The following is a 24,040-nucleotide window of genomic DNA, read 5'->3' on the forward strand; positions in this document are numbered from 1 at the left end:
CCCGAGAGACCGTCCATTGCCTTCAGAATGCACAATTGGTGTACAGTTGGTGAAGACCATGGAAGAAAATATCGAAAGGACCCCTGCCGTTTTTGATCCATCAAGAATATAGAGGGGTTAGAAGTGACCACATTATAAGCTATAGGGGCAGAAAAATACTATTTTCAAAGCATTTGTAGAGAGGAAACTTGAGGCATGGCAATCACAGGCCAGAAAGCCTGGGACCAGCTGCCAAGAAAGTTGACTTTGCATAATTCCTTCACTTACGGCAACTGTTCCAAGGGCCGCAAAATGCAAACTTTCCCCAAGTGTGGCTCTTAGGTGGTCTCAGTGTATGGAATTCTCCCACTCTTTTCATCATTCCGGGTACTTTAAACCCAATCTACCTAAGCAACAATGAGGCAATTATAATGGAGCCTACAAAACCCGAGTAAGGCAAGATGCTTGGGAAACGTCAGGCGGCAGGCTCTTCCACTATCGGCAACTGGGAAACGCACGAGTGACGCAGATGTGCTTGAATGCAATTTCAGAGTGCTTCCTCCCTTGTCTGACCCAGCTTCCTAAGCTGACCACAACCCAGAAGCATCCAGATTTCAGTCTATAAAGAGGGACTTTTCTGTGCGGTCCCTAGGGGGCAGGGTAGGGACCAGAGAGCCGGGAAAAATTGCAGAGAACATAACTTTCATCCCAAGGGAGGATTCTTTGTGATAATGAGACTTGTTCCATTGTGGGCTTGGGTGTTACTCTGTGAGGAAGTAAGCTTCCTGTCAATTTTTAGCCTCTGGGGAGAGCCTGTCTACTGCCTCGCACTCTCTGGGTTCATTGCAAATTGGAGTATCAGATAAAAGTTGATCCAGATAACAGCACCTCAGTTATGCATACGCTAAGATTCCACAGTTTTATGAAATGTAGAACTGTCATAAACTCACTGCCTTTGCAAAATCAGCACAGCATTGGATGTCAAAAAAAAAAAAAAGGCAACCATTTCTTTTTAACACAGAACTGACTTTCGTGGCTCAGTGCTTGAGCGAAGACTCCTATTTTCAGAATGACTTTACGTCATTCTGCCCCAAGAATCATTAATGTTATCTTCATAAATCTTTTAAGGGCTCTGTATTCTGAAGCTACTTGAGGCAGTGATTTTTATCTTAGTATCAATCCCTTTAACTCCAGGCTTTGGAGAAGTGGTTCTCAGCGGGGGGATGTTTAGCCCACAGGAGACATTTAGCCATGCTTGAAGACACTGTTGACGGTCATGCCTGGGGGTGGGCGTAGCGCTCCTGGCATCTACTAGGTAAAGGGCAGGGACGCTGTGAAATATCCTGCAAAGCCCAGGACAGTCGCCCACAACAAAGAATTACCTGGCCCTGAATGTCAAGAGTGTTACTGTTGGAAACCCTCTCCAGAAGGATAGAGAAAACAGTAACAGGAGCACTACTCTTACTTCATGACAGCCTACTGTACTTGGCACTTGCACGTGCACGTGATCTCTACATGTTGCGACCACTCTTTACGACGGGCATTGTTATCCCCAGTGTACGGGTGAGGAAACTCAAGTCCAGAGAGGTTACAGGGCTTGTCCAAGATCAAACAACTCATAAATGCAGAAGTAGGGCTCAAACCAAGGTCAATCAAACTCTAAGGTCTAGGTTCCTAACCAGTGTGCTATGCTGGGGGCCCTTTACATAACCATACACTGTTTCCAGCAGAGATGAAGCTGTAGACAACCAAGAAAGTGTACTCGGGAGCAAAGGGCTTCAGAGAGAAAAGGAAGGGAACCAAACCTAAAATGGAACCAGTACCTCCTGAAAGAACCTGAAGGGGGCAGCCTCCCCAGTCATGACGATCATGCGCAATGGAGCACATTCAAGGTCCCTGAGGAGGGAGGAGCACGTTACTTATCCATCCACTTATACCATGAGGGAAATTTTGGTGTGATCTCACTGAATATCACAAGTCTCAGAGATTTTTAGCTTAAAATAACCACTTTTGTTGAGATTTTTAAGAATGTGCTTTGGAGTCAGGCAGAGCTGAGTTCAAATACTGTCTCTTTCACTTCTTAAAGGGGTCATTCTGGGCAGCAAGTTACTTTATCTCCTAAGCCTCGGTTCTCCCAGCTGTATAATGGGTATCATCAACATCACAACTACTTTGTGGGAATGTTCTGGGGATGAAATGAGAATATTAATGAATTCATGGAGGCCCCAAAGCTAAGTCAGTACCCAGAACAGAGTAAGAGACCAATGAATATTAGACAATATAGTGCTACCATTATATCACCATATGGTTTACACTATATAAAGATTTATTTTAGTGAAAGAAAAAGAATGGGAATTTGGCAGGACTAGATTGCCTAATGTGGCCAGGAGTGCACAGATGTGGAGAGCCAATGTGGCATGCTCTGTGCCCTGCCAAGAAACAACAGCACATCACAGACTTAAAAATAGCAAGTAGAAAGAACGCGCTGAATCCCAAGCAAGTGTCCTTTGTGATTCCAATGAACATTTCTGTGGTTGCCTTTTCTAGAACAGTTATTTGTGGGTCACTGTCATCTTCTTGGTTGCCAAAGTCCCATAATATAACACACACATGCTTATGCCTGATGTTGCCAGTCTTCTGCTTCGAGTGTCTTAAGAATGTGGAAAATTAAGTGAATTCTGGTATCCATCAGAGACCAACAGAGGCACTCAAAGAATCCTGAGTCAGAAGCAGAACTGAACCAGACCACTTGCATCTTGAATTTTCTTTCTAAAAAGTTGCATGGCCCTCTCTGGGTTAGCAACTGAGGCATCAATATTTTATTCAATGAATATTTTGATGTGACATACTTTAGAATTGACAGCTGTTCAGATGAATTATTCACCTCTGGGATGAGTCAGTTACACACGGAGCTTTTGTTTCCTGAGAACTTAACCTCTTTCCCCGATTCTGGCCTGTCTCCAAAACTACTTCCTTCCACAATATAGTGATATTTCTCTGCATAGATCTCTTTGTTCAGAAGAGGGATCTCTAGCCAACCTCCCAAATTAGAGGATCTCAGAATACCACATCTGGAAGACCCTGAGAGACCTCTTACTGAAGAGATGAGGAAACTGAGACCAGAGAGGATGACAGATTTGCCCAAAGTCACACAGCAAATTAGCAGCAGAACTAGAATCAGCACGCTGGCTTTGCCACAGTTCGTTCCCTTTTCATTTACCACTTCATGAGGTTTCTCATCTTCCCTGGAGTAATTCCAGGGTGGGGGGACAAATTTTCCTCATATTTCTCACTAATCAAAGAAAGTTAAGAAGACTATATTTCAAACACTTAAATAAAACCTGGTTAAATAAGAAAGAGAATCTTAGGTGAGAAAACCACAAGGCAAGTGACAAGACTTGTTGATTGGAGCAGATGTGAAATAGATACAGCTAGTGTGAATCTAACTGCCTAAAATCTCCAAAAGCATCAATGGGAAACCCACTTGTGGCCCCCAGGGATGCATCACATCCAGTGATGGCATGGACAATGGTGGATGACGGGCCCAAGCCAGAAACAATCCTTTGGGCTTTCTCAATATAGCATTCCAATGGGAAATAAAGCAGACAGATGTGATATCCAATTTTTTTAAAAAAGAAAAAGAAAAAAGAAATCTGTGTACAGATTTTGCTTTCAACAATTCCAACTTTTTTTCTTTTTTTTAGCCTATTTTGCTCCTGGTTTCTAGTGAGCCAAGAATATAATCAACAGACGGGGCCAATCTGAAATTGCCCTGTGAAAAGTTGTGCAAAAGAATTTGACAATTGATATATCATTTGTCATCACTGAAGTCATCATTTCAAGGCTATCGTGCTCTTAATTTCAGCCAGAAACCTTTGAAAAATGGTAGCATTTTCTGGCCTTTGGGAAAGCAGCCATCTTTCCTGACGGGTATCAATTTTAGTTTGGTAAACCAAGGCTGTTTCCAATCAAGTTCAAATGAAAAGCTTGGTTCCACGGTGGGACCTATGGTAGAGAGACCTCAGCCCAATGCCAGAGAGACAGCTTTATTCCCACTTACAGGAGTCCCAAAGCAGGGTTCAAATTTCCTTGAGTCAAAATACTAAGGCTTTGAATCAGTCTGAAATCAAGGGTCGGGGTTGTCCTTCTTTACCTGTTTGGGTGAAATCAATTTTCTTCCAAACACTATTTACTTCTCACTTCCCTTGAGGGTTTACAGGTATTATAATGGGATTTCACTTATGATCTATGCTTTTTTCCATTTATAGCAATTGTTCTTGAACCTGACCATGCAAAAGAATTACCTGGAGCACTGTTTGAAAAACATAAATTACAAGGCTCCTCACCTCGGTCACTGAATCCAAATTTCCTGGAATGAGGCCTGGGAATTCATATTTTTATTCCCAAGTGATTCTAATGCCCAGATTTAATAGTCTAGTTACATTTTTCCCTCCCTCCCTCCCTCCCTCCCTCCCTCCCTCCCTTCCTTCCTTCCTCCCTCCCTCCCTCCCTTCCTTCCCGTCCTCCGTGTGGGCTGCCCTAAAAACCTAAGCACCACATATAATAGTTTTAAAAACAGACAACATTCTCAGTTCCAAATCACCGCCAATTTACAAATAACATTTTGGAAGAAAACATGTCTGTAAACCTGGAACTTCTTATATGGCTACTGGCACCCTAAAGAATTTTGGAATCAGAATTAGAAAGGTGGTTATGTTCTTTCTTCTTGAAGATATCTAGGGAAACAGACATATGTCTAAGCACAAATTCTCATGCTTTATTTTAAGTCTTTATCATATTCAGAATGGCCAACACATAAAGAATTCAGATGTGGCCTAAATCCTACATACACTTGAAGTTCTGAGTTAAGCTGCCATCATTATCTTCTCTTGTTCTAAACTAACTGACCCTGATTTCCCTTAATCTTTCCTTGCAGGCATTCTCCCTGCTCTTGGATTGCTATTCTGTACTGCTCCATCAGGTTCTTCAAGCTACTCCTGATTCACCAAAAGGGACTAATATACCTTCAGGGCCTAAATGTACTAATATAGTTTAGTACATTTATATTATATACTAATATAGTTTGAAAAGAGTTCATATATCTCTTCAGGAAAATCTAATTTGTTGCTGGGGGAGGACTTAGACAGGTGGACCCAAATCTTAAGACCTACAAATTAATGTTCCAATTCAAACTCCTTTAGAATTCCTTAATTTAGTGGTTCTGCTGCATTTGACTTGCAGGCAGTTTCCAGGATCCCTATTACATAAAGATCAGATCTTATTCCAAAGCCACTCAAATTTTCCTTTATTCTTTTCTTCCTTTTCCTCTGAATTCCTGAGTTGTTTTAGTTCATCCTCTTTCTCATTCATTGGGCTATTCTGTACTTTCCCTCCTGCTGGTCAGTCTTCCCTAATGCTTGCAGTTTTTAATTGAACAATCATGCTTCTGGAAGATTGAAGGATTAGTACCCATTTTCACCCTTTCCTGTATCTGTACCCTTTGCCCCATAACTCTGAGTCCCTGTCTCTAACAGGTTGACTGTCTACCTCCTCCCCTGGGTTTTGGGATTAGCCATTGACTTGCTTTGGCTAATGGCTCACGGGCAGTTCTGAGCCTACGCCTTGTGCCTGTTCAGCCCCCTTGCACCTCGGCCATTGCCGTAAAAGGAAATGGTCATGATTAGTTCATTAGTGCAGGGAAAATGAGAGCAGCCTCATCCAACCTACAGCTTAGAGTCTCTTAGCCGAGCTCGGCCAAAATTAGCAGACCCAGGCCAGCCCATCCACAAAGACCTTGTAAGACTGGAGGATGCTTATGTTTACAATGAACCTTTAAAGCAGTTCAAGTGACTAAGGGTATGAGAGAGAACCAATGCTTGACTTCAGAAAAGTGTCTTAGGTGACTGAGGATCCTTTAAGGAAGGAGCGGGGAGAGCTCCTTTCTTCCCTTGGGACTGAAGCTTAAAGATGCTGAATACTGTAGAAGAGAAGTTGTGAGTAAGATGAAGGGAAGCAGAAACTGACATCTAAGGTAGGAAGAAACTCCTCCCTCAAGAGGCCCTAAGGAGGAAATGATGCCCATTGGCAGCCCTGCTCCTACAGAAAATCAGCTCCAGGGAACACAGTTCCTTCTCCAACAAATGGCCAATGCCCATTTGGCCGATGTCCAGCAAAGCCCTGGTTATGGCAGAAGGAAATGCCCCCTGAATCCAGGCCTAAGCATCCCACCCCCACCCCTTTAGGCTGTTATGATTTCTTTCCTTCTGGCTTGGGAATCTCTCTCTTAAATGGCCTCCAAGAGATTGCCTGCATACATTGAATGAGCTCTTTCTTCTGTTGACTCAAAGGATAAAAAGATTCTCTTTATTTTTAGGAGTATGGTCATGCCCACCTGAACCACAAACCAGCTCCTAACTCTTATATCTCGCTCCAATGATTAATTTAGCCAAAACTGAGCCTTGATTTAAGACTCCTCTCCCACGTGTAATGGCTCATCACAGGTGAGAGTTACCACCTATGGGGCTAGAACAACAATATATTTGTATTCAAGCCAAAGTGAAACTGCCAATGTGGCTGAAGACCACGTTTTCTGATGCCATTTAAGAAAACCAGAAAAGGTCACAGAACTGGTTTTATCCTACTTTCCAAATCCTCTCTGCCTTCCATCTGTAATAATACCTACTACATGAAATGAATGCACATATCAGGCTCAGTGAGAAAAGATATCCAGGTTTTAAAAAAACAATTTTAAATCAAATTTTCTGCCCATCCATGTGCATAGGGGGCCTGCAATTGCAGAGGGGGCCTGCAATTCTCATCCCTGTTTCCTCCTCCTGCCTAGAACTCCTCGGCAGTATAATGCTGCCCCATGTGAACCTGGATCATGGTTCCTGCTGTGAATAGACAGTGCCCAGGCCACTTGGTTCCTAGAATTTTGCCAACTTGGACTGGAGAGTAATTCCCCAGCCTCCCTCTGCCAGGCAGGGGTCCCAGCCCCAATCCTTTCATTCAACAAACAGCTATGGAGCACCTGCGTGGTGCCAGACCCATCTGGAGTGTAGTGTAGTAAGAAAGAGAGAGGAAATGGACTGGAACGTTTAACAAGAGTAAAGATAAAGAGATGCTATACGGTATCAACTGCCACTGCAGCTGAAAGCACCATGGACTTGCCGCTTTGAGACTCAAAGACAAACCTATAAAACCATGTCTCAGAGCTACCTTTTCCTCTCCAGTTTACTGTCAATATTTCCCATTATCCTTGGCTCCCTCATCTTGCCTAAGATGCAGCAAGCCGAGCCACTCCTGAGGAGAGGGCATCCCCGAGGTTCAGGGCTCTGGGCTACTTCATCCCACCCCCTCCCCTTTCTATCTTCTGGGCTTCTAACATGAAGTCCTTTCTTTTCCTGGGGTTCTGGAGGTACTTGTCCTCACAAGCTTGATGTCAGTATTTACAGGATTAAAATTTCTTCTTCTAATGGTATATATATACACATACACACACACTAATATATAATTTAGCCTTTCCAATGTTATATATGTATGCATATACATATTATTTAGCCTTTATCCTTTGTATTTTAAGAAAAAGTGTGTGTGTACGTATATGTGTGTGTATGTATATGTACACGTACACACACACACACACACACACACACACACACACACGCACGCACGCACACACACACCCCATATAAACTTTTTCTTAGCCAGTTTCCCCCATAAGCAAAGCTTGGGCAAGCTGCTCTGAGAACTCTTTAAGGGGCATAAGGGCTCAAGCAAAGTAGGGACACAGGCCTTTGGGGCTTACAGTCGGTCTGCTTTTCCCTTTGGTGATGCTGTTGGGGTCCCCTAGGTACCCTCACCAGCTTCATTCACTCTTGGGTACAAATGACTGGTAGCAAGTTAGCTATTACTCTTTGTATTTTAAAAGAGCTCAAAACCTCAGGAGAAAGAGATGACCCTCTCCAAGGTGATATTTCCAGCAGAATTTGGTGGGATAAGGTGGCGGGGGAGATTTCGTTCTAAGGCATCTCCACACACCATCTTCCCCCACCATCTCACATCTCTGGCTGGGTGCCTTGGGACCTGGCGTGGCTACAGTTCCCAGGTGGAAACCTACATTTATTTTGCTTCTGTCTGAGCCTGGCCAGCCACTGACCATAGAGAGGTCACTTATCTCCCAGACTGAAATGTTCAGAACCTGGTTGAGGACCATAAAGGAAGCAACTCACCCTCTGAGCATTGAAACTAGACAATACAAAGTTACTTTTTAGAGCTCAGGCACACAGCTCACAGGGGTGCCCTCAGTTTCAATTCCAAGACCCTTGGCTACAGTTTTCCCATTTCAAATTGATCAAATGTAGCAAATTTGACAACAGACCCACTAACAGCTAACAGCCTGAGCTCAAGAAGGAAAAAGACAAAAGCTGACAGAAGAACTCAAAAAGGGGACATTTAGTGAAGGGGCAAGCTGCTTACCACACCTAGTTGGTCCATGAAGACATCACTGTACTGTGTGAATCCCAATACAATACTTAGTACTCAGAGTCAAAATTCTGGGTTATATGGAAAAGTTTCAGTGGCAACAACGTACCTACTCTGTTTAGGAAGATAATTCTAAAGCCCTGGGAAAAGGTGACGGCACTGAGAAACGCCCCCTAGAGGAGAGATGTGGTTACTGCACTGTAAAGTCACAGCTTTGGGGCCTGGGCTGGAAACCACCTACCTCTGAATGTTACCTTCAAGTTGTTTGACTCTTAACTCATCCTCCTCAGACTGCCGCCGCCTGGCTTCCTCCTCTTCCGCAGTTCCAGCAGGTACACCCTGCAGCAGCCATTTTTCCCGAAGCACTTTGGACTGTGGGAATGAGCGAAGAGAACAGACTAGATGATACCTTTCGGTCCACACCCTCCTCTCCCTCCGCGGTGTCTCCATCTTAGCTCCGCCCCTCATCAGCGTCCACCTGAATCGCTTCTCACTACTTGGCCCCCTACTTGCCTCTCTCGCCTAAGGCCCAGAGAGCCGCCAAAAGGATTGATTCCCACTTTTCTATTATTAAAAAATTTGAAAACATACAGAAAAACAGAGGAAACTATATGATGCATGCCTGTGTAATCTCATCTGGATTTCACACCTATAAACATTTTGCCATATTTTCCCACATATTCTTTCCACCAAAGCATTTTAAAGTAAATAACAAACATCATGACATGGCACCCATAAATATTTTAGTACGAGTCTCTAAAAAGTAAGGACATTTTTCTATGCAACTACAGTTCCATTATGACATTTCCTAAGATCACTGTAATATCCAGTCCATCTTAACGTGCTCTTTTAAAAGATTAATCCATGTCACGCCTCTTCTTAAAAACTCATTTTTAATGACTCCCAACCATCCTCAGCAGGTGTCTCTTAATGGTACTAAAATTATGCACCCCACCTGTGTCGGTGTCCCAATATAATCACGGAGTAAAATGAAGTTTTCGTGTTTTGGGTCAGTGGTTAGGAGGGAGTGACTGATTAGTGCTTTAAGAAGGGAAACGAAAACAGCTCAAGAGAAAGGCATGTTGAAACTCCCTAAAATGAAGAGCAAAGCATGTAAGGCATAGGAGAGGATTTCTGATTTGGGTTACCTAGTTGGCATTTGGTGGTTACTGGATGTTTGCCAGAGGCTGGACATCATGGCTGAGCATCCCTGTGGGCAGGTCGGTGGTCATGGGAATGGACCACTGTGAGGATGCATCACCAATTCTGCCAGAAGAAGGGCATGCGACAAGTTCTTCCCAGCAAGGACTGGAGTAATGGCCTTGAAGCCAGTCAACGTAGAGTAAGTGCTAGGTTCTCTGGCTCCCTGGCATCCCCTCTATCTGAATCTCATTTGATCTCATTAGTTAGGGTGAGGAAGTGAAAGAAAGGGAGCTCTGATGATGACTAAGAGCCAGGTCATGCATGGCTTGGAACCAATTAAATATGATTTACGGAAGTAAGAGAAAGTGGACCATGTCTCTAACATTGTGGACACACAATTCAGACTACTGGTTTCCTTTCGATAGCTCTTACAAGCAAAAGATACACAAGTCCATAGACTCTCATTTTACATGGGATTAAGGGCTATTTATTATGAACCTATAAAATGAGTCACTAAAAATTACAAACATTTAGTAATAGTAAATTAGAATTCATTAATGGTTCTGATCTGCCATTCTACTGAGAAGTCAGGCCACCATTCAGCAGCATGAAGCAAGATGTACAGGAGCTGGATGTACAGGAGCAAGTTCTGGTGGCTGGAATTCCTGCACTTCTGGTTGGACCTTTTGTTAGCAATGCATCGTCAGGGTGGTGTCCAGGTGGCCATAGTTTTCACTGGTGTTATTCTTCCTTTTGAATTACAAGTCGTTGGTGGAGATTTGTTTGGTCACTCTTAGAGTGCATAGAGAGGCATAATTATAGCTCTTGACCTGCAGCTTTCCGTTCATTAAAGACACCAGTTTGTTCACATATGATTCTTAACTGTACTGCTAAAGTGACTGCAGACGGGAGCCACCCTCTCACCCCAATGTGCTTCAACAGTTGCACAGCATTGCTAACATGTTGCCAGTAAACGTGTTATAAATAGTTTGCAAGCAGCAGAAACTAACACACCATTGTAAAGCAATTATACTCCAGTAAAGACATAAAAATAAATAAATTAATTAAAAAAAAGTTTTCAAGGACTACTCAGGAAAGTGTAAAAAAATACTTAAAAATTTATAGGGCATTGTTTAATAATATAAAATCATGTGTGAAAGCTCACGGTGCAATCTGTGTATGTTGGTGGCTCTCCTGTGGGCCGAATTGTGTCCCCGTCCCCAAATTCATACGTTGAAGTCTTAAGCCCCACTACTGCAGAATGTGACTATTTTGGAAATAGGGCTTTTAAAGAGGAAATTAACGTTAAATGAGGTCATTGGGATGGGCTCTAATCCAATATGACTGGTGTGCTTATAAAAAGAGATTAGGACACAGTCAAGCACAGAAAGATCATGTAAAGACACCTGAGGAAGACAGCCATCAACAAGCCAAGGAGAGGGCATTAGAAGAAACTAACGCTGCTGATACCTTCATCTTGTACTTCTAGCCTCTAGAATTGTGGCAAAATACATTTCTGTTGTTTAGGACACCCAGTCTGTGGAATTTGTTATGGCAGCCCTAGCAAACTACTACGTTCTCCAAAGCTTTATTACAGAGATTCCCCCCACCCCTCACTGGAAAGTGGGAATGGGTGGGGTAAATTGGTTTCTCTTCCTAAGTGGGCTACAGAAGGAAGAAACAAACAAAGCAAAACCCTCAGAACCACCATTCTCCACTCAAGCCACTCAAAATTCTCCAGGGAGATCACACTCGCATATGCCAAGAGACCAGGTTGAACGACGGTTAACAGTCTGGATTCTGGAGCCAGTCTGCCCTTTACTAGCTGTGTGACCTAGGACAGGCCCTTAGCCTCACTGAGCCGCAGTCTCCTCATCCGTAAAATGGACACAACAACTGTGCTCATCTCGGAAGTGTGTTATGAGGATTTAAGTGAGTTCATACATTAAAAGTGCTGGGTCTATACTTAGTACTATAGGAATGTTTATTCTTGTCGTTCGTCCTGCTCCCTTGGTCTCTCCTCTTTTCACCTGAGAAAGACCAGGTAAAATGCCACCTGAGAAGCCTTCCTCCACTTTTGCTGGCAGGATTAGTGTCTCCTATAGTGGAGAACATATTCTAGAGCATTCTTTATTCTTTAAATTTTATTTATTTATTTATTTGGCTGCACCACACAGCTTGTGGGATCTTAGTTTCACGACCAGGGATTGAACCCGGCCCACAGCAGTGAAAATGCCAAGTCCCAACCACTGGACCACCAGGAAACTCCTAGAGCATTCTTTAGATTACCCTCAAATTACTTCTTTGTATATCTGCCCCCCCTGTAGACTCCCAGCTCCTCAATGGCTAAGGCCATTCCTTATTCAGTTTTGCATCTCATTGTCTCACCCGGCTCAGTTCCAGCCAATGAATGAGTGAATGGGTGAATTGGAAAATTCTCGATTGTCTTTCACTCTGATTACTTGGGATGAAGGGGTCACCCTTTCAGAGAGCTTCCTGTGCTAAAACGTTTGACATTAACCTAGTTCCACCCGTGGAAGGTAAAAACCTCAGGATTTTGGGAGACTGACATGCTGGCAACCTCAGACTTGGTGTGTGGACCCTTCTGGAAAGGCAGCCGTGGAGAGTCCCAGTTTTCTGTGCCCCAGCAGGAGATGCTCTACAAGCCAGGGCTTCTTGAAATGCGAGGAAGTGGCTGATTTTGGGAATGTTCTGTCTGCTCTTCTTCAACCAGTGCCTCCTGCCACCAAGGGAAGGGTTGAATTACCCCACCCCACCCCATCTTCTGGCTGATTTAGCCCCAGCCATTGGTCAGCACCTCTGACAAAAGCAGCCTGGTGACCATGAACACCAAAAGCATATGTGCCCCCAGATCTGTCTCTTCGCTGGCTACAGCAGTGACATCACCAGAACATCCGCAACAGCTGGAGCTAGAAGAGAAGATCTAACAGAACAAGACAGTGGGCCTGGTCTCAGGGAAGGTGTTTCACAAAGGTGTTTTGACATTACAAAAACAAAAAAGCTTAGTTGAGTTTTCACTTGGCCCCAAAGTAATTGCTGTCAGGGAAAACCACCAATTCAAATCCATTTGCCTCCAGAGACTTCCTTAACCTACTCCAGATCCCCTCGTCTTGTACCCTAGAGCTGTGTTAGGGCCTCGGATGTAAGGCACCTGTGCGTACTGATCACGCACGTCCGCCAAAAGCACCACCTTTCCTGTATCGCTCTGGCTCTCATTGGCCGCCTGAGTGTTTCAGAATTTAGTGACGAGCTCAGCAGAAGTGAAAACTAAAACCAAAAAGTTTTCTTTTCTTATGCCCTCATTGTCCAAGTAACAAACATCAAAAAAAAAAAAAGTCTATCAAAGCGTGCAGGTACTAAGAACTGTCAAAACTTCGCATTTGTCAAGCGGAGGCAACTGTGAAGAGTCAAGACAAAGAAGCAGCAGACGGGGAGCTGCCAGTTGACACACGGAGTCCTGACAGGGCTCCTGGAAGGCTGATGGAGAGACCTCCTGAAGTAAATCTGGTTCTTGCTCTGTGGGCCGGTCCAGCCTCGGAAAACAAAATTAGAACAGAGCCTCGCAAACTTACGGTCTGTATGAGGATTCCCAGGAGGGCCTGCTATAACACAGATTCCAGGGCCCTGTCCCCAGAGATGTTGACTCTGTGAATTGGGGATAGGGCCTGGGAGTCTGAATTTTAACAAGCTCCCAGGTGATGCTGTCACTGATGTCGCCAGACCGAGGACCACAGTCTGAGTAGCACTGCATAAGGACTACCCAAATGGCTGAGGAATGCAATAAGCTTTCCTGCTGGCTAGCCAAAAGGCACTACTCATCCTCTTGCAAACCTGTCTCTCCTCCTGCATTCCCCATCTCAGTAACAGCAGGGTCCCCATCCATCCCTACATGCCAGGCACTCTGCCAGGTCTGAAGACACCTCTCAGGAAGACAGGCAAGTCCCCACTCTCACCAAGTCTTCATTCCAATAAACATGGATGCAAGATCATTTCAGACTATGATACACGCATGGCAGGAGGCAGGCAGGATGATGTGACAAACAGGGACCAAGGGAGGACACTTTAGGTGGGAAAGATCTCTCTGAGTACTTAAACGTTTGAGCTGAGATCTGAGATGCCAGGAAGGGCATTCAAGGTGGAGGGATGACAAATGTCATAGCTGGGAAGTGGGACAGAGTTTGGTGACCTTCAAGATTGTCTAATCAAACCTTTTTAATCTACAGATAAGGTAACTAAGCTAAAGCAACTTTTCAAGGTGATCCAGCTAAGCAGTGAGGAGTGTCCGGTGTGAGTGGGGGACAGTGGAAAGTGGGAGATGAATCAGTAAGTTTCGAAATCATTTTCTGTTCATTTGTCATTTTTATAAAGTCATTATCTAGCAATCTTTTTTTTTGCGGTACGCGGGCCTCTCACTGTTGTGGCCTCTCCCGTTGAGGAGCACAGGCTGCGGACGCGCAGGCTCAGCGGCCATGGCTCACGGGCCCAGCCGCTCCGCGGCATGTGGGATCTTCCCGGACCGGGGCACAAACCCATGTCCCCTGCATCGGCAGGCGGACTCTCAGCCACTGCGCCACCAGGCAAGCCCTCTAGCAATCCTTTTTACCTTATAGATCTGGCTTTGGTGTAAAAATTAGCCAAGACTTTCTCATTCTAAGACTTTTATCTGTGATTTCTTCTTATATTGCTGTGATTTTACTTTTTACTCCACATGATTCATCCACCTGTAATCGGGCTAAAGCTGACATTGGCTGCGTTAGTGGGTGATGTTGGGAATCTGGCTAAACTCCATCTCCTAATAAAAAATGGCTTAAACGTAGGGTGGCACAATGGTTGTGATGTGTTCTCATGCACTTGTGTCCCCTTCTCTATTCTCCTTCCCCTCCCCCGATCACATCCCTTCCCCCGCATTGACTCCCAATAAGATCTTTGGTTTTGTTACATGATTCAGGCCACACAAAAGCCGATCCAAGACTTCCGATAGAAGAAACCAAGTTTTAATTTCCACTCAAGCTCTGTTTACGGGGTCTCGGGGAGATGTGATGGGGAGAAGGATGAGATGTGTACCCTGCCTGCCTGGTCAGTATTTTCAAATTTGAACTTGGCCTTTTGCACAGACTAACAACCAAGGAAAGTCTAAAATTAGTTTGAATGGTTCACAATAGTGAGAAACACTGAAATGTCTTTGCAAGCAAGGCTCCTGATACCTTCGGGCTATTCAGCAAATGACCTTGGTGCGTTGACAATAAATATCTCGCAGGGTCACAATTCATTCTTTGATTTTTTTTTTTTCCATTCAGTCTTCTGGAGAGGAAGGGCTGTGGTTTTTAAAATATAATGACAATTTTCATGGCTTGGATTAGAAAAAAACTCTAGTCAGGGTTCCTGCTCATGAATAAATAATTCAAAGACAGCTTATGTATTGAAGATGTGGTTATTAGCAATTGGATTCTGACCATGCTGACTATGTTATACAAACCTTTATAAATGTGACAGTCCCAAAGGGATGCATGTGGCAATATGTACTGAGTGCCTTTTCTTGCTGGGACCTTGAAATGACCAATGAAAGAGACAGATCTCTGGCAATTCAACCAAGGGGCAAAAGGGAATATTAAATTCAGTCTGTCTGGTATAATCCAATAGTTGATTTATTGTTTTAAACTCACATGATCACAAGTCACATAATAAAAACAATAAAAATAAGTAATTGTTTCCATGGAATTAAAAGCCAAGACAATTCTTCAGAAGAAGAAAAATGATGGCTCTTGCTTTATGAAATATTATAATATATTAAAAGGCTAGAGGGATTAAAGAGAATGGAGTTGGCCCAGGAATGGCAGATTAATGGAATAAAAAGAACCCACAAACAGCAGACTCGAGTATAAGTGAGAAATATGTATATAATAAAGAAGACATTTAAATCAGTGGGGAAAAGGATGAATTAATCAACAAATCATGTTGAAGCAACTGTCTCACCATCAGTAAAAAGTAAAGTTACTCCTATCTTATTCCTTACAGGAAAATAAATTCTAGATTTTAATCCTAAAACTACTGAAATATAAGAAACATCATAGATAAGTGTTTGAGATGAAGGTGTTCTTTCCAAGGACGACATCAAGGTCAGAAATTATAAAGTAAATGAATGTTAGATGTGATTTCATAAAAATTATAAAATTTTGTATGAGAATTTAAAAGAACCCATATACAAAAATCAAAAAAGAGATAAAGGCTAATGCATTTTGGAGACTAATGTTAATATGATTTCATTTTACTCACAGACTGATGAGGCCTGTGGTAAGGGTTCCGTATCTTATTCCATAAAAATATATTGGGTTCTATCTGGGTGCTGAGCAGACAACTGATATGTTTTTCTTTATATTTTGCTGTACCTTTGAATTTCACTCTTGCAATGATCATACATTCCTTCCTTTTATTATCAGCAAAAGTAATACAGCTATTAAAATTGCCTACTGGTCCCATATGTGAGCATTTCTTGGAAATTCTCGCATCACAAATGTCAGATACTCAACACAGCTAAGGATCTTATAAAAAGAAATCTGAGTTTAATTTGGCTAGGACGTCAAAGTACCTGGAGGTTTCCTAATCACTGGGGTGTAGCAGCTAATATTTCAACATTTTCTTCAACGCCTTACAGAATTTGCTTATCATTCATATAAAAAGTAATGATATTCCATTTTGTGGAGTCACTATATAGCCCTAACTATTGCAATTAGGAAATATATTAGTCAAATATACAAGTATCAAGACGATTGCATTGCAAAATTTATTTGTTTTGACAAGAGACCAGTCAATCTGTCTAAATAATTCATATCTCATTGCATGAGAATACGCATTCAAAGACTATTTGATAATGAGAATTATATCTTAATAAACATGAAATCAAATTCTAATGCTTTTCCATTTAACTTTGCACTGAGAATAATTTTTCTTAGAGCACATCTGGAATTTTGAAAAATGTTAAAATAAATAGCAATTTCTGACATATTTCTTAATATTTTCTACTTCAAGGAACTACGAATCATCACTGTGGCACATCTCCACATGGTCCAAACTTTCCAGAGCCCACAAGAATATACTTAGAGTAAAAGAGGCAGTGATGATAGTAACTGACATCTTTCTAGACTAATTGTGTCATTTGGAGGAAACAGTGTCCTGGAGAAAGCATGGCTATGGTGACAGTGCTGGGGTTCAATCGGGCTCCCCCACTCAGAGTCTCCCTGTTCTTGGGCAGATTACTTGTTCTCACCAGTTTGTTTCCTCACCTGTAGGATGGGGAGAATAGTATCTACTATGTGGTCAGTATTGAGGGGATGTATCTAAAGGCACATATTGGGCACTGAAAGAAAATGATGACTACTATTGAGAATGGACACGGGGATGACATGGCTGCTATGCTGCCATCAGGAAGCTGGCTGAGTCTCTACCAAGAGCTCACGGGGGAACTATAACCTCAATGAATTTACTACCATCCGGGGGTGAGGCTGCTAAGCTCCAAACAGTGATCACAGGGAAGATGACTCACATTATTTAAGGTCAGTCAACAGTTAACTGATTGAAGGTAGAACATATTCATTTCTCGTGCCTGAAGTGATCATCTCTCTCAATCAGGCACCACCCTCCTTATTATTGAAATAACTCTATTTTGGGGAGGATGGACTCAGAACAAAGAGAGGCAGACTCATGAGGGAAGTGTCACCTGCATCACGGTGAGGCCAGTCACTGTCCTCACCTTACCGCAGACGCCACTTCACCAGAGCAGAGACACTCGGGGCCTCCCAGAGCTGGGGTCTCTCTCCAGGGTAGCACCCAATAAACCGCCTTTGCAACCTCTGAGCTTCCCTTTTTCGTTGTTCAAGGCTAGTGGTCCACCCTTACTACAGAGGTCTTCCCTAGCAAGAGAAATTATAATGCACTGGTCTCCACTTATTAAATTTCCATCATTTCCAATCCTTTCTCCCCAGGTATAGCAAGGTAACCTTGGTGAAAGTCCTGGGTGTTCCCTTAAATAATCAATCTCATCAACTGTGTGAGAATTTTAGCAGGATAACCAAAGAGAACTATATTATTCCCTTGTTTCTAAGTCTTTGAAGGAATCTCACTGCTTCCCCATGCAATACTAAGTCATCTGTACTGTTGTTTCTGTTGATTGGATGGATGGATGGATGGATGAAAAATGGACAGATGGAATATGAAAAGAATATTGTAACACTGGACTGGATCAGCAATGAATGAATCCTCGGTATCTTATCTGACACCCAGAAAGATAAAAGGTAGGACAAAAGAAACTTGATCTTCTGACATACATTTATTGCCAGACTTTTGATTCAAGGAATGCAGAAGCAAAGAACCGCATTGAGCTGAAAGAGGAGAGAGTCTGTCTAGTCAAAAACAGCCTCTCATTCTTTCACTCTTCTTGTTCAAAAGTTCACCTTTTAAGCAAGAATATGATGAGGTTTAATACATTTTGGTCTCTAATAAGGAGTGAGTTGACTATACTCTGAGCCAGAGATCCAGCTCTGTCCAGATTGACCTTGAACAATTCACTCGGTTCTATTAAGTGTGTTTAAGCCCCCCCTCTCTGTAAGAAGAGGATGCTAACTTTAGCCCTCAATCCTCCCTCAGGAATGTGGTAAGGAAAGAGTAGTGGCATACAGGGTAGATGCAAGCTTCCTACAAAGAAAGGTCCATAAATGGATTTACACGATGAGCAGAAAGAAACAGGCAATATTCTCGGTATCGTGCTGCCATTCTTCCTTTAAAACACCCTTCTCTAGTTCAAGCTAATGGTGAACTGATAAATATGTGAAGCAGATTTAGGTCATGCTGCTATTTATTTTTTGTATTTTAATAGATCTTTATTAGAGTATAATTGCTTCACAGTACTGTGTTAATTTCTGTTGCACAACAAAGCGAATCAGCCCTATGCATACACATGTCCCTACATCCCCTCATGCTGCTATTTAAAATCAGGAACTCGCCTGCTGATAATTTTATTCTGAGGATTCATTCAGCACAACCCCGTCTTCTAGAAAAGAATGGGAAACGCAACCATGAAGGTTCATCTTGTTAAAAAATAATCCACACCTAGCATCACCTGGAGAGTCAGCCCCACCTTCCCAACTAGCCCTCTGAGTGATGCAATTTCTGTACATGTAATGTCACGGCAACTTGGTGTGAGCACGAGAGGGTTTTTCTAAAAAAGCCCAGGAGCGGTGGAAAGCAAGCAGCGACTCCCAGCTGGCCACTGGTCACACTATTCTCTGAGCCTGCAGAAAGCAACATTCTGCAACCAGTGGAGTCCTTGTGACAGTAACAGAGCTTTCTCCTGGGTTGTCATCAATTATGATGCTTAAGTGTATTATGTTTTAAAGAAAAATAAATAAATAAGCATCTCTCTCTCTCTCTCTCTCTCTCATGGTGCAATGGAAACCAATCAAGTCAAATCATTTCAATACTGTCTTTGACAGTCTTCTAACAGGATACTTTCAAAATCATTAAAGTAGAAAGAAAACATGTGAATAACCTGAAGTGCCCAGCACTGCTCATTTATCAGACCATATACTGCTCTTATCTCCCTTTTCTCCAGATCAAGAAAGAAAAGATTAATATTTTTAATTTAGTAAAGAGCATGTTAAATGTATCTTTGGGAACCTCTGTACACACACACACACACACACACACACACACACACACACACACACACACACACACACAGCATCTATGTTTTGGAGACACAGCCCTGGAACACTGCCTCACCCACCATGTGGAAATTCTCCAATTTCTATATATAACCACCGCAGTTCACAGGCACACACACCCCAACCCATCCACAGGCACCTATCAGCTCATCATGCTTGCAGAAATTGTAATGCTGTAACAATGCCCTGAATTTGAGAAATTCACAAGCCCAGAGATGGTTTCCTGACAATGAAAAAGGGCTGGTGCAGCCCGCGGCGGCACCTTCACACCAGGGCAGGCTCTGCCCAGCTCTCTGGCGTGTGATCTGCATGTCTAATAATGGAACAGGTTTGTGGGATCAGCCGCTTACCTTGGAATGCTGCAGCAGAAGTATCTGCTCGTCCAGCTCTTGGCGCTTGCCTTCTATTTCCGTCTGCCTCTTTCTTTTTTCCTTGAAAATAAAAAGAGAGAGAGAGAGGCTGTAAGAGTGGGTGGGTGTTGGCTCCAGGAATTTGAAGGTAGGAAGCAGCAGCAGCTGTACACATCTGTAGAGACCCTTCTAGAGATGCTGGGCACACACACTGTTGTCACCTGCCCCTTCGTGTCTGGGTGTGTTGTAAGCAGCAGCCTTCTCTTAACATGTCTGCTGTGGGCTCGGTGAGTGGGAGAAATTCTCTTCACTCAGCCAAGCCGCAACAATTTAATCCAGAAGAAAAGGCAGCTTCTACACACACACACACACACACACACACACACACAAACACACACACATACACGCACGCACACACGCACGCACACACACACAGAGTCATGTTCTGTGCAGTGTTAATTCAGAGACAAAGAATAAAAATGTCTCAATTGTGAAGACAGAGGTTGTTTCCAACTGCAAAGATGATAGAATAAACAGTGGGAAATTCTGGGGTTAGATTCCTGTTATCAAAATACTACATATAAATAATGCAATGCAATTTCAAATTTTATAGGACAAATCATCCAGTTGGACCTACCAAACAATGCAAATTAGATGGGTGATTTTTGTTTAAGTTCATCTTGGAGGGAGCACTTCATGTTGGGAAGGCTTGCTGAGGTTATGGTAAATGTGAAGTCTAGACTTGGTCTGCCTGGGTCCACCTCCCAGCTTTTCTATTTGCTACTTGTGTGACCTCTGACGAATCCTTTTACCTCCCTGGGTCTAAGTCTTCTCTCGCATAAAGAGGAGGTAAGAATTGTACCTAAACCATATGGCTGGGGCATGGATTAAATGAGATGATATATGTAAAGGACCTAGAACAATGACCTGGCACACAGTAAATGCTCAATAAATATTATTTGCCATTACACTTACTGTCACATGTTTACTTCTAGGCAATGCCTAGAAACTGGTTTTAAAGGGATGTATTTCCCTTGTATTCAGAGCATAACTGTTCCATTGGAGTGTATGCTTATTATTTTTCTTCTCTATACATCTCCAATATAGACAATAAACATCACATAAAAGTGATTAATTGAAGAATAGAAAGGATTGCCCTTATGATAGCTTACTTGTTCAATGTTTTGTTTCCAAAGTGCATAAGGGGGTGGTTTTTTGAGACATTTACTGCAATGGATTATTTCCCTTTACTCACATATGCAGGGAAACTTGTTGGACAAGACATAATGGCATTTTACACTACAACAGCCAAATCCTGGAGAAGACAATAATGTAAAAGCCTGGTTGTTCTGCTCTGTGTTAAGGGAAGCTTTTATTTTACGTAGTTGCTATGTTTCTGGGGATGTGCTTGTACCACTGCTATACAAATCAACATAGTAATAATTTACGTTATAACCAAGTTTTTCTGTGTAATGCACAGACTTTTAAGAAATAGTAGCTTATAATCTCAAGCCACTGGGACATAATATCTAAGTCAGGGACATAACCTCTCTGGCAAAGTGAGGCCTGAGGACATTTTAGGAACTTACTATTTACCAAAGAACTCCAATCCACGGGGCATCACTGATGCTGCTAATCCCAGAGGATGTCCAAGAACACACAACATATGGCAGCAGATGGGAAAAGTGAGGACCACTGAGGAGAGCCCACCTATCCAGCAACTCAAAGGAATGTAAGTAAGTGCAGCCACTATGGAAAACAGTCTGGAGGTTCCTCAGAAAACTAAAATAGAATTATCATATGAATCCTACTCCTGGGCACATACCCAGACAAAACTATAATTCAAAAAGATATACACACCCCTAAGTTCATAGCCGCACTATTCACAATAGCCAAAACGTGGAAACAACCTAAATGTCCATCAACAGATGAATGGATAAAGAAAATATGGTACATATATATGATGGAATGCTACTCAGCCGTAAAAAAGAATGAAATGATGCCATTTGCAGCAACATGGGTAGACCCTAGAGATTATCATACTAAGTGAAGTAAGTCAGAAAGAGAAAGACAAACACCATATGATATCACATATATGTAGAATCTAAAATATGGCACAAGTGAACTTATCTGCAAAACAGAAACAGACTCACAGACATAGAGAACAGACTTGTGGTTGCCAAGGGGGAGGGAGGTGGGGGAGGGAAGTATTGGGAGTTTGGGATTAGCAGATGCAAACTATTATATATAGAATGGATAAACAACAAGGTCCTACTGTATGGCACAGAGAACTATATTCAATATCCCATGATAAACCATGATGGAAAAGAATATTAAAAAAATGAATGTCTATATGCATATAATTGAATCACTCTGCTGTATAGCAGAGATTGTAACAACATTGTAAATCAACTATACTTCAATAAAAAAATAAATAAAAATTTTAAAAGGTACCAAGGACAAAGCAAGGACCTCCAGAACCAGCCACTATCTCTTTATTCTAGAATTTCTCAACAGTAGGTTTACTGGACTTTATCTTTCATTCCCACAGTCTATCAAGATACGGAGTTGTCCTATATTTAAATCCAGAATCAAGACATAGTATGTCGGGGACTTCCTTGGTGGCACAGTGGTTAAGAATCTGCCTGCCAATGCAGGGGACACAGGTTTGAGCCCTGGTCCAGGAAGATCCCACATGCCGAGAAGCAACTAAGCCCATGTGCCACAACTACTGAGCCTGTGCCCTAGAGCCCAGGAGCCACAATTACTGGGCCTGCGTGCCACAACTACTGAAGCCTGCACGCCTAGAGCCCATGCTCTGCAACAAGAGAAGCCACTGCAATGAGACGCCCACACACCACAACGAAGAGTAGCCCCCACTCGCTGCAACTAGAGAAAGCTCGCGTGCAGCAACGAAGACCCAACACAGCAATTAATTAATTTTTAAAAAAAGAATCAAAGAAAAACATAGTATATCACGGGTACAAGATGCTGATGACTCAATAATTCCATCCATGTTAATTGAGTGCTGTGTGTGCTACAGACTGAATGTTTGTGTTCTCCCCAAAATTCGTATTTTGAAACTTAATCCCCAAGGTGATAATGGTATTAGGAGGTGGGACTTTTGGGAGGTGATTAGGTCATGAGGGTGGAGCTCATGGATGAAATCAGTGCTCTCATAAAGAGACCCCAGAGAGCTCTTTCACCCCTTCCACAGTGTGAGGACACAACAGCAAGACAGCTGCCTGTGAACCAGGTGCAGGCCCCCACTAGACACCAAATCGGTGGGTGCCTTGACCTTAGACTTCTAAGACTGCTTAGAACTGTGAGAAAAAAATTTCAGTTGTTTATAAGCCACCCAGTCTATGGTATTTCATTAGAGAAGACTGAATGTACAAAGACAATGTTCTAATTACAGATCTGGTCATTTGCAAATCCTTCCTAGGCTTTCCCACCTCTGAGCCTTTGTTCATATAAAGTTCTCACTCTGCCCATTGCCCTCCATCATATTGGTGAACCATGCTTTGAACAGAAGAAATATCACCAGATGGTACAAGCAGGGAATCTTTATATGAGTAGACTCATTGGTGGTCACTGTGAACAGATATGATCATGAAAGATGCAGGTTTTAAGTTAGTTCTTTAAGGAACTAACTAAGGTAGGAATTAGGTCAATACAGATTAATGGGCAGCACATTCCAAGGAATGTGTGAGTAAGGGCAGAAATACACTGCATATTCCAGGGACAACGAGGAGAGAAATAAAACTCAGGTGCAGGGCTTGCCTTTAGGAATAGAGATCGATGTTTCAAAAGACTGGCCAGGACTAGACCTCTGAGGGCCTTGGATGCCAGGCTAAGAAGCTTGGATTTTATTACACGGACAATGTAACCTCATTGTAGGGTGCTAAGCAAGAGAGTAATACGGTGAAATGGCATTTTAGGAACATTATCTGGCACTGGTATATAGGATGGATTAATAGGAATTGGGATACATTTCCTGTAAATGGCCAGATAGTAAACATTCTAGGTTTTGTGGGACATACAGTCTCTGTTCCAACTACTCAATGCTGCCATTGCAGTACAAAAACAGCTGTAGACAATCTATAAATAAATGAGCGTGTCTGTGTTCTAATGAGCCTTCATTGACAAACACAGGTGGGGGCCAGATTTAGCCCATCTTCATAGTTTGCTGACCTCTGGATGAAAAGATCATTACATGTCTTAGAAAGAAGTCCTACACTGTTCGTGGGAATGTAAATTGGTATAGCCACTATGGAAAACAGTCTGGAGGTTTCTCAAAAAACTAAAAATAGAATCACCATATGATCCAGCAATCCCACTCCTGGG

General features: G+C 42.7%; 1 protein-coding gene across 2 annotated transcripts in view; it reads right to left on the reverse strand.

Annotated features, from left to right (window-relative positions):
- Positions 1-24,040, reverse strand: part of LOC132523446 (paralemmin-2) — a 153,123-nt gene that overhangs the window by 50,234 nt on the left and 78,849 nt on the right. For both annotated transcript variants that reach the window (XM_060154650.1, XM_060154651.1), the window contains exons 2-3: positions 19,694-19,774; positions 8,705-8,835 (exon numbers count right to left, since the gene is read on the reverse strand). In XM_060154650.1, coding sequence (XP_060010633.1) covers positions 8,705-8,835; positions 19,694-19,774 — 212 coding nt within the window. The remainder of the gene's footprint in view (positions 1-8,704; positions 8,836-19,693; positions 19,775-24,040) is intronic.

This window comes from Lagenorhynchus albirostris, chromosome 7 (assembly GCF_949774975.1).
Source record: "Lagenorhynchus albirostris chromosome 7, mLagAlb1.1, whole genome shotgun sequence".
NCBI classification, from domain to species: domain Eukaryota; kingdom Metazoa; phylum Chordata; class Mammalia; order Artiodactyla; family Delphinidae; genus Lagenorhynchus; species Lagenorhynchus albirostris.